General features: G+C 41.6%; 1 protein-coding gene across 8 annotated transcripts in view; it reads right to left on the minus strand.

The window, feature by feature from the left end:
- MLH1 (mutL homolog 1) overlaps positions 1-11609 on the minus strand; it is a 59574-nt gene that overhangs the window by 7198 nt on the left and 40767 nt on the right. For 4 of the 8 annotated variants that reach the window (XR_009184267.2, XM_058290798.2, XM_058290800.2 and 1 more), the window contains exons 14-16: positions 7554-7639; positions 3559-3667; positions 1710-1773 (exon numbers count right to left, since the gene is read on the minus strand). Coding sequence is in view for 6 of the 8 variants with exons in the window: in XM_058290798.2 (XP_058146781.1) it covers positions 1710-1773; positions 3559-3667; positions 7554-7639 (259 nt within the window). In the remaining 2 variants the exon portion in view is untranslated. The remainder of the gene's footprint in view (positions 1-1709; positions 1774-3558; positions 3668-7553; positions 7640-11609) is intronic. The other 4 variants (XR_011647813.1, XM_058290799.2, XM_071212830.1 and 1 more) reach the window with 1 other exon arrangement.

Below are 11609 nucleotides of genomic sequence, written 5' to 3' on the forward strand. Positions count from 1 at the left end.
GAACACACAGCGAATGGACACAGAGAGCAGACACTGGGGCGGGGGGGAAAGAAATGAATAAAAAATAAATCTTAAAAAAAAAAAAAACCACAATGAGATACCACCTCACACTCACTATAATGGCTATTAAACAAAAACAAAAAACAAAACCAGAAAGTAACAAGTGCTGGTGACAATGTGGAAAAATAGGAACCCTCCTACATTATTGGTGGGAATGTAAAATGATATAGCAGCTGTGGAAAACAGTGTGGCAGTTCCTCAAAAAGTTAAACATGGAACTACCATATGATCTGGCAATTTCACTTTTAAATATATATGCAAAAGAAGTGAAAGTGGGGAGTCAACTAGATATTTGTATACCAATGTTCATAGCAGGTTTTTCATAATAAACAGTGGAAGCAACCCAAGTGTTCATAAGCAGATGAATGGAAAAACAAAACGCAGTATATTCATACAATGGAATATTATTCAGCCATAAGAAGGAATGAAGTTCTACATGGATGAACCTTGAAGACATTGCATGAAATAAGTTAGACACTAAAGAACAGATATTGTATGATGCCACTTACATGAAATAACTAAGCTCTGCAAATCTGCAAATTTACAGACACGCAGAATGCAGGTTACCAGCAGTGGGGGGAGAGGAGCTGGGGAGATCATGCATTATAGGGGCAGGGTTTGTCTTTGGGGTGATGGGAAAGTTTTGGTGCTAGACAGTGGTGAGGGTGTAGTGTAACACTGTGAATGTGATTAGTCCCACTGAATTGTATGCTTGGGGGGGGGTTGGAAAATTTTATGTTGTACAAAGAATTCCACAATTTTTTTTAAAGAGAGCCTAAAGAGACAAAACTAACACAATACATGGTCCTTGATTGGATTTAATAATGGAAGAGATAAAGCCCAAAAGAATATTACTGAACATATGAAAATACTGGGAGATAAGAGTCGAAGCTGTGTATTAATGTTAAATTTCTTGAACTGGATGACTGTATTTAGGTGGTTGCAAAAGTGAATATTCTTGTTCTTAGAAAATATACCTGGAAGTATTAAGTATTAATACTTAAAAAGTATTAAGGAGCAGGATGTATACAACCTACTCTTAAATGTTTAGAAAATAAAAAGTCGGGTGGGTGGATGGTTGGAGAGATGGAATAATATGGCAGATGTGGCAAAGTGTTACAAGTTGGATCTGGGTATGTGGGCAGGGGGTATGTTGGCATTCTCTATATGGATTTTATATTATTTTTGCAACTGTATAGTTAAAAAAAAAATCCCAGCAGGCTGTTTTGTAGAAAATGTTAAATGTAAAGATAAACCAATATAAAACCACATAGATAGGTTTTAATTCCAAATTAAAATTAGACACAGAAAAAGTCTGGAGGAAATGTATGAAAATTATTTGTAAGGTTCTGTTTTGGTCAGGGGCTTTAGAGAATGTTTATTTCTATTTTTATCGCTTTCCAAATTTTCTTAGTTACATGTTAACTTGTATAATAATAAACATTTTAAAACTTGGTTAACAAATGACTGTTCTGCTATTACAATTAAAGATATTTCCATGTGCAAATCACATAATACAGAAACTATCCTAAGCATATTTAGAAAAATGTAACAAATATACCACAAATAAAATATTAGCATTGAGCTACTATTTTCAAAAATGACCAGTTGTTGACATTTCATAAGTGGGAAGCAGAAAATAAACTTACCGATAACCTCAGAACCCCAAAATTGGCAAAATCGTAAATGAGTATCTGGTAGAACAGTTCTTCGCTGAAAATAAAAAGTGAAGCAACTTTAAGTAAAAGCTGAACTGCTTGAGAGCCAAGTAGCAGGGAAAAAATAGGAGAAGTAACCCCAAGACATGGATGGGACAAAAGGTGGGTGGCTCTGCCTCACCAGAGAACCTCGCCAGCAGTCTTAACAAGATCTGCTCCTCCAAGAGCTGGGCGGGCTACGGGCTGTCTCCACTCGCAGGCTTGCGGGCGAGGACTAAGATCTGGCTCGATACCACCCATGCTCTACTCCTACCCCTCTGACGCTGTAAACAGAGTTGACCTCCTGTGGTGAGATGTAAGGAGTCTGTGTACTTATAAAGAATCCTAAAAAGCACTTTTTTTTTTTTTACAATTCATCATTTAAAATGATGTGGAATATGTAGGTAGGGCAGGGAGATCTAAGGCAGAACTACACTTCACTGGTATATGGTTTAGAATGATATACTGGCCAACAATGTTCCCACAACTGTGCAGTACACAGCACACTGAATTACTTACCAAAACAACAGCAACAACAACACAAACCCAAAAAACCAGAACTGACACAAAAGCCACATTTATATGGTACTTTATAGCTCTTCAAGCAATTTGAATCATAGGTCTACTAAAGACCTCGTCTCATGGTCAAAGTCGACAATGCATCTGCTATGGTGCACTACACGTGGGGAGACTGAGGCATCCAGTGAGTACCTGCCTTGTCCCAGGTCAGGGTTAGAAAAGTGGTAAAGGAAGGAGGTGACTCTAGATACCAGACTCCGAACCCAGTTCTTTCCAATGGGAAAGCATTCACATTTAACTGAAATTCTAGGATTGGCCTATAATATATCTGTGAGGTGAAGGAACCTGAACACAATTGGGATTGGGAGCCTTGGAAGTCATGGACTTTGGGATGCTGGAAAAGCAAATAAAAGGGAGAGAGTTCTCCCAACAAATAATAAGTGGTAGCTCACCAGCAATCCCAAGGGTTCTCAAAGCAAAGAAAATGTACTTTGGACAGAGCTGTACAAAAAGGGTCTCCACGCCTGGGAGGAACGCACTCTGAATATCCAGGAAACACGTGTGCCACAGGGAGCGACTCTACAGGGGTGCTTCCAGGTTAAGGACGGCAAACAGGCTCTTATCTCGTGTGCCAGCTCCAAGTAGCTGAAAGCCCTGTGAGGCTTAGCGGGCAAGGGCCGCCCCACTGTAAATGATGTCTAAGAGAGGCATGGTGGCAGCTTCTTCCCACTCCAAATGCCTATTTGAGAACACAGTTAATAAAGGTTCTAGACTCAACAGGAGCTCATGTGTCAAGGTCCCTGGAAACCGTCAGTAGAAATGTCAGCAGCCCTGCACTGGACAAACGGCACTGCCAGGACTGCCCCACTGGCTGTCTATGGCTGGAGTAAGTAAGCCTTTGCTAAATCCCCAAAACTCTGAGGAAAAGAGGTATCGCACCCAGAGATGCTGCGATTCTCTAACAGCACTGAACACTCAGCACCTGGGGCACAGCGGCAGCAGGGGGTGCCCACAGCAGCTAGTGTTTACTGAGTACCTATCAAGGACTAGGTTTCTCATGTTATTTCTTATTCTCACAAAAAACTTCAAGTTAAGTTTCGCAGAAATCTAAGGTATAGTTTGGGAGAGTAACTTGTCCACAAATGGTTAAGTGGTAGAGCCTGGATTTAAAGCCACACCTGCCTGACTTCAAAGCCTGAACCCTTCCCCTCCACCTCGTGCTGCCTCTCCCTGGACTCTAGTCCTTCTAGTGACTGTGCTTTTCACTTATTCCCCAACTTACCTGAGTTTGGTGGTATTGAGAAGGTATAACTTGGTCTGATACTGTGCCAGGGCCCACTGAGGATTCACACAGCCCACAAAGGAGTGGTTACGCAGCATCTCCCGGAGAGCTGGAAACAAAAAAATAACAGGTAAGTCATGGAATCTCACTGGCAACTTCTCAGAGTCTAAAGCACCAAAAACTAGAGACAATAAACAAGCAAAGATTCTTAGACACTTCTGCTGAAAACAAATACAAATGAAGAATGAAATACAGAGTTGTCTTTTAAAATGCAACAATTGCCAAAGCATTAAAAAATATATTCAGAGATCAAAAACTATGAGAAAGCAGGAACCAGAGAAGTAATGAGCATGAAACTTTTGTCCAAAGATAACCGAGGGACCTCAGGTATAATGAATTTTAGTTCACACAGGCTCTGAAAGCATGAAGAACAGAAGACAAAAACCTAATGTGGTTTGAAATGGGGAGCCTAATAGAAGACGACCTCCCCAACATGAGGCTGAGACTCCAGGGGCTGCATCCTCAGGGTAAAGGAATAAAAATACAAATAGCCTATACTCAATCCCCTCCCCTTCAAGGGGCAGTAAACAGAACGGCTCACCCCCCTCAAGCCTTGGTGCTGGGAGAAAAGAACAAACTATATCCCTGAGAAGCTGTAACCATCAACTGGTCCTCACAGAATTCATGCTAGGCAGGTCACCGGAAAATTTTAAGTGGTGATTTTAGTTCAAACCCATACCGGGCTGACAGTTCTTTTCCTCGAGGTCCCTGGTGGAATCAAATGCAAATTCTCTATGGAGAATTCACCTTCAACCCAGGCTTCCAATAATTCCCCACAGGTAAAGTACCAAGAACTCGCAGTCAAAAATTATAAACCACTCAAAGAAACAAGGTCCAAGAATTAGGATCCAATAGAAACCACAGAATCAGACCTCAAGGTTTCAGAGTGTGGAAGTGTCAGCACAGAACATAAAATAAATGTTTGGTATGCGGAAGAAGCATGAAAACTATTAGCAAGCAGTAAGAGACTATCAAAAATGGTCAAGGGGATTTCCAAAAGAACCAAATAAAATGCCTAAAATTGAAACATAATTTGAGATAAAAATCAAGATAGAGTTAAAAACATTATACAAAGTTGGAGAGGAAATTAACTGGAAGATGGACCTAAAAGAAGTTATCCAGAATGCAGAGAGACAAAGAGATGGAAAACAGGAAATAGAACTTACACAGCATGGTGGATAAGTATGTAACTTAAAAGGCCTGAGGGGAGCAGGGGGAGAGACAATATTTGAATACCTTAAAGACAAAATACCTGAGAATATCTCCTAAGTGTTTAAAGATACCAAGCCTCAGCTCTAGGAAGCCAAACAAAATCCATACCTGAGATGCAGAGATCCGGCAGGACACCAAAGAAAAGGCATCTTAAAAGTACTCAGAGAAAAGAGAGATTACCCACACAGTAACAAAATATAAGACTGAGAGCTGAATTTTCAAAAGCAACAGTAGAAGCCAGAGAATGACAGAATGTCTTCAGTGTGCTAAAGAATATAGCTGTCAATCTAGAGTTTTATACCCAGCAAAAATAATTTTAAAAAGTATGTGGGAATTAGACAAAGCAAAACTCTTAGTGCCACCAAAAGCCCCACTAAAGGATGTACTTTAGGAAGATTATGAAAGTTCTAAGAGAAAAAATTATGAGCACATAATATGTGGGTAAATCCAAACAAACTGACAATAATAATGTATTATGGAACAATAAGATATTCACATAGAAAATGTGAATCTCATACACAAAAAATCAATTTCACATGGATTAGAAACAAGACTTTAAGAAGCCAATATAAGGAATATCTTTAATTATCGCAGAGAAGAAAAGGGTGAAATAGGATGAAAAAGCCAATCTATAAAAATCAGATTAATTAAATCTGCCTACATTAAACCTAAGAGCTTCTGTTCATAAAACAAGTGTTCATAAAGAAAAGCTACTGGTGAACTGATTACGATATTTTCATGTAACTGATTACAATCTGGAACACATAAAGAGCTTCTAAAATCAGTTAGAAAAGACCAAAATTCCAGCAGAAAAATGGGCCCAACACTTGAACAGGCACTTAGAAGAGGAAATACAGGTACTCAGACTTATTAGTAACCAAGGATATGCAAATAAAAACCACCATTACATACTATTTCACAATCACCAAATTGGTAAAAAGTCTGGGTAGAAAGTGAGCAACTGCAACTTCTGTACATTGTTGGTGGTCATGTTAAATGAATACAACCCCTTTGGGAAAAAACTGACATTCTATGACCTAGCAGTAATTTTTCTAAGAAGAACTTCCCAGCCAGTGTGCAGCTATAAATCTACCCAAGGTGGGGGAAATGGGGAGTTGAGGGGAGGGTGTGTGAAGGAAGCAGGGGCTTAGGCCATCTCATTCTTCCAAACATCCTTCAACAGGAGAATGAATGAACAGACCTGCTGTGTATTCATGAAGTAGAATCCGCTATGCAGAAAAAGTGGAATCTGTTATGCAGAGCTATATGCAACAAGATGGACGAATCTTAGGAACGTCATTTGTATGTATGTATAAAAGCAAATTACAGAAACCGACATATAGTATAATTCCACTTACATAAAATTTAAAACTCATAAAACTAAACAAAAATAAAAAATAAATAAAAATTTTGTGAAGTTAAAAATAAATTTAAAAAAACTAAACAATTTTTTAAGGGGTACACACATAGATGGCAAAATTATAATAAAAAGGAAGTAATAATTTAGGGTAGTAGTTACCACTAGGAAGTAGGGAAGGGGATGGGACTGGAAAAAAGCATGTAAGAGCTTCAAAGCTGACAGTAGCACTGTATTTTAAATGGAAATGTTGCTGTTTTTTCAGATTCTACATGTATTTTATAAATATGCTTTTGTATTTCTCAATATTATCTGTATATGTTTGCATGTGTATTTCTTAATGAAAGGGAGCAGGAAAGGGACTGGGGGCCATAGCACATGGGTCTAGGGACAGCAATAAGCTGGCACACAGTGTTTTCACTATACTTGTGTAGTTTTTTAGTTTGGGTACCAAAAGTGAATTCTCAAATTGTTACAAGGTCTGCAACACCCTCCACCTCCCAAATAAAAAGAGGTTTGTTTTCTTCGTTTTAAAAGTAAGTTTCCCTCTGTTCCCACTGGAAACTCAAATGTGTCTACAGGATGTTCTGCGTAGGCGGAAAATGATTATTTTAAAAGCTGGACAACATCAAATAATCTTGACTAATGAGGCACTGGAGGAAACAGAAATCAGTCTAGCTAATCCACTAAAAAAAGGGTCAGAGATTTTTCCATACAGATTTTTCATGGAATGTTCTGATGCAGTCATAGCTCCCGAAACGCAGCCCTGCCAGCAAGGGGAGGGAAGCGGAGGAGTCTGTTTGCCAAACACAGGGCTTTCAGAGTCTCTCTTTTATCCAGGCAGCAGATGAACAGAGAAGACAGGCAGAGGTTCTCCCTCCTGGGTGTCGTGAGGCTTTATGGACCTGCTCACAGCCTCCTTGAAGGACCTGCATTTCACCCCTATGGTAAAGGCTCCTCTAGCACTAGGAGTGTCGGCGCAATTTCCTTCCATTCTGCCAACAGCAAACGGGACAAAACCCTTCAGTGCTCCAAGGCCAAGCCACACAGCTGAGTGCACAGTCCAGGCCTTGGGTCTCAGTGTTTTTCCAAGAAGTTGCAAGTCAAGGCAAGCCTGAAGGAAGGGCAACCAGTTCTCTAGCTGCTCTGGCCTCCTCCCTGCTGGACTGCCTCGCAGCAGCTCCAGTGCACCAGCCCACAGTCTCTCTCGCTGTTGCCCAAGACCATGAAGGAGCCTGCCAGCCCTCTCGGGCAGGTTTCGCCAGGTTTCTCTGGGTTCCTGCTGAACCAGGCTTCTAAATTCATTACAGCATTTCTTTCATTATATCTTTTTTTTTTAAGATATTTAAATTTTATTTATTTTTACCCCCATTGTCAGCCCTCTGTGTCCATTCGCTGTGTGTTCTTCTGCTTGCGCTCTCATTAGGTGGCTCCGGGAACCAATCCTGGGACCTTTTGGAGTGGGAGAGAGGCAATCATTCTCTTGCACTACCTCAGCTCCCTGGTATGCTAAGTCTCTTATTGTCTTTCCTGTGTCTCTTTTTGTTGCGTCAGTTCTCGGTGTTAGCTGGCACTCCACCACATGGGCAGCTTGCCTTCACCAGGAGGCCCTGGGTATCGAACCCTGGACCTCCTACATGGTAGACGGGAGCCCAGCTGCTTGAGCCACATGCATTCCCTCATTATATCTTATGTTGTAGCCAGCTATTTACTGGCCAATCCTCACTCAACATCATAGTATCCTTCAAGGCAAAGTATCCTTCATGGCTCATTCATCCCACTTTTGACCTCAGAATCTGGCAAAGCACATTTTGTAGGTACTTGATAAATGTTTGCTGACTGATTTCATGCACCAAAAAGAGCTGACATCTGGTGACAAACTGATGGATGTAGGATGACCGAATACCTGAAAGTAACTTGTTTCTGTCCTTGTTGCTAGGATATGAAGGAAAGAATTGTATATAAATTAGAAGGTAATGAGATTGAATGCTCTCTTAGTACCAAATTCCGCTTTTGGTGGTCAAGAATATCCTGTTAAAGTAATGAAGTATGAAAACCAGCTTCGAACAGTTGGCCAGACCTGCTCAGAAGCAGCCCCTTGCTGTCCTCACTTCAACTAACTTAATAAACATAGCAAAATTCCCACCCAGGGGTGGAGTTATCCACCCCTTTCTTGATCATGCAATGTATGTGCAAGCGTGATTTCCTGAATGTACTCATCATACAATTATACAACCAGCTATGTGTGTTCATCCATATGCATAAAACTAATACACAGTCAAAGCAAATGCTAAGTAGTAACTTGGGTATTTAAGCAAGCGTGAAACTGCTGCATAGGGAGTCGGGTCTGAGTCACTTTAGACTGGCCTTGGCTCCTCACCTCTGCAGACATAATAAATGTGAGTCTGCCTAACTCTCGTGTTGAAGTTTTCTTCATGCCATCTCTGGTTATCCATAAAGGCCCTGCCTTGAGGCCTAACAAAACCATGTAATAGTCTGTACATTTAGACCCAGGACTGCTCACCAAATACCAAGAAAATGAAATTAAGTTGTAGCTATCCAGGGCCAAGTTTTTCACATTCAAATGAATATAGCACATGATTTACAACATTCCTTGCTCTCATTAATTAATAGATTAAAATTATGGGACTAGCAATGAGCAAATTCAGTCATCGTTAATCCCTGAGATGTGCCTACCATGGAACCCTTAACTGGATGCCAGGCCTTCCAAAATTAACCTCATTTGTTAATCAAAAGTGTGCCCACCAGGGATGGGTAAACCCACCAGACTCAAAAAACTTGTTGGATTGACATCCCTTCAGAGTAAAGATTCTAGGGCTTCACGCCCAAGCTGCTCCTCTCGATCTTTCACTCACTTGTGTAAAAAATTTTTACTGCACATACAAGCCAGGTACTCTGCTGGGCACCAAGGATATGGCAGTGAGCTGAACCCTGCATGGACAACACGTTGACAAAATAATCACAGAAATGAGTGCAACTAAGAATGTCATTACAAGCAAAGCATGGCTTAGTTCTTTCCTGGGCCAAGGGTACAAATCCACTAGGAAGCAGACAGACTACTGGCCTGTTAAGGTGAGTAGCTTACCCCAGCAAATCTGGTCTTCAGAGAAAACGCGGTATGGACTTGAGCTCGACAAGCTTCCAAGCTTGGGGCTATGAGTGTAAGCCAGACTCCCGCAGGCAGGGCCCTGGCAGCGGTCCCTCCCCTGAACAGTGCCTGAGAGCTGACAAAGCATGCACACAGCGCCTTGGGGGTTCACCCAACAGTCGCTTAAGGGCAGTAACAGTAGCACCATTTTACAGATCAGGAAAAGGAGGCCCAGAAAGGACAGGAAATTTCCCATTGCCGGCTGAATGGTGCAGCTGGCAGGACCTCCAGACGAGTTCTTCTGGCTCCAGAGCAGGGGCCCCTTCTCCTCCCAACATCACAGACCCTATGCAGGGTGTGTGAAAACACTGGCCTCAGTCTCAGGGATCAGAGTCACATGATGTGCTCTGTCCCACACAGGTGACTGCTCTGGTTTTACATACAAATATTAGACTAGCTTTCCTGTGTGAAGGCCACGCTGAGCCCACCATCAAATAAGGCAGGCACCCGGGCCTGTTTTCTATTGTTGGGATGTTTCAACTAACCCATCCTTTCCATCCTCCATCCCATTTTCCTCATCTTTAAAATAGGGCTAATAGCATCTGCTCTTCCTCCATGATAAAACTATTCTAGAATTAAATGAGATAACATAGGATATATTAATATACTTTTAGGACATTTTATTTCATCAGCTAAGCCTCCGTAGTGAACTCCAAACCCGACTAAACTTGCACAGGCTAGTTTTATGTTACACTGAAAAAAGTCTGAAACTATTCAGAAATTTACCGAAATTCTTACTTTAAATATTATGCTTTGTGTGAGGGATATACATACTTAAAGAAAACTTCATTAAGTTCCAAATCTGAAGGAGAAATTTAAATTTCTAAGAGGAGGGAAGAGGATATAGCTCAAGAAGCTGAGTGCCTACTTCCCACATATGAGGTACCAGGTCAATTCCTTTGCACTGGTACCTCAAAAAAAAAAAATTAGGGAAGTGTGGCTCAAGCTACTGAGCTCCCGCTGACCACATGGGAGGCCCCTGGTTCAATTCCTGGTGCCTCCTAAGGAAGACAGAGAGCTGGTGCCCACTGTGGCAAGCTGTGCAACAAGAGGTGATGCAACAAGAGACATAAGAAGAAAAAGCACAATAAGATACACAACAAAACATACTCAAGCGATTAGGTGTCTCCCTCCCATATTGGAGATCCTGGGTTCAGTTCCTGGTGCCTCCTGAAGAAGCAAAGACAAACAGACACAACAAGTACAAAACAAAAGGGGGGTGGGGAGAAATAAATACATCTTTGAAAAAAAAATTACTATGAGGGGGAGCAGATGTAGCTCAGTAGTTGAGCGCTGGCTTCCCATAAATGAGGTCCTGGGTTCAATTCCTAGTACCTCCTAAAAAAAAAATTACTCTGAGAATGACTTCTAAATAAATCAAGTAACAGTCCACCCTTCCTATATTATTTAAAATTCCTTCAAAAGCTTCTAGTTTGAAAATCAATAAATGAGGGAAACTTATTAACAGAGTGACTCTTCATGGAAAGGAAAAATAGAAGCCAATTGGTAGTCATTTCTACAACGGGCAAAATCTTAGCAGCAGGAAGTTTTACCCTGTCCTATATAGCTTTCCCACATGTGGACCAAAAAACAAAACAAAACAAAACAAAGAAAGGCAAATTGAAGATTGAAGCCTTTCCTGAATTTGCTCAGACAAGTAGGGACAGACAGAGAAATATTCTGAGAGGCCACTGAGTGAAAAGCAATTGTTTTGCAAGGTTAAGGATTATTGGGACAGGTACTGTGAGGTTTTCATTGCACAGGGATCCAGTCAGCCGTTTCAGTGGAAGTCAGGACTGGAAATGCAGGCATGCAGCAAGTCATCTGTGGAAAGTTCTACTGTAAGATGGTTTGGACCCCGAGAACTGCACGCAAAGCCAACAACATTTTTGCAAAATTTGTATATGAGTGGAACCACTGAAAATGGACAAAGTGAAAGAAGAATGACTTCAAAGGCAGAACCAAGGAAGCAAGGTCTGGACCAGAGAGATGTCCCTGGGTCAAGAGAGTGGGCCCACCCACTTGTGTGGAAAGGGCAAGTTCTCCTGTGTTTGGAGGGGTCAGGCCATCTGCCCCCATGATTGGAGAGGATGGGCCTTGCACCCCATTGTTCAGGGAGTAGCTAGAAGCTGGAGAAGCCAGGAGAGCCCACCAGGTGCACTGCCATGTGACAGGAAAGCTAAGGACCAAGGATCGCCAGCAGTCAACCCCAAACGCCGCAGTCGTTGGGGAGAAAGCATCACCTTGCTGGTG

Source organism: Dasypus novemcinctus, chromosome 31 (genome assembly GCF_030445035.2).
Source record: "Dasypus novemcinctus isolate mDasNov1 chromosome 31, mDasNov1.1.hap2, whole genome shotgun sequence".
Lineage (NCBI taxonomy): Eukaryota > Metazoa > Chordata > Mammalia > Cingulata > Dasypodidae > Dasypus > Dasypus novemcinctus.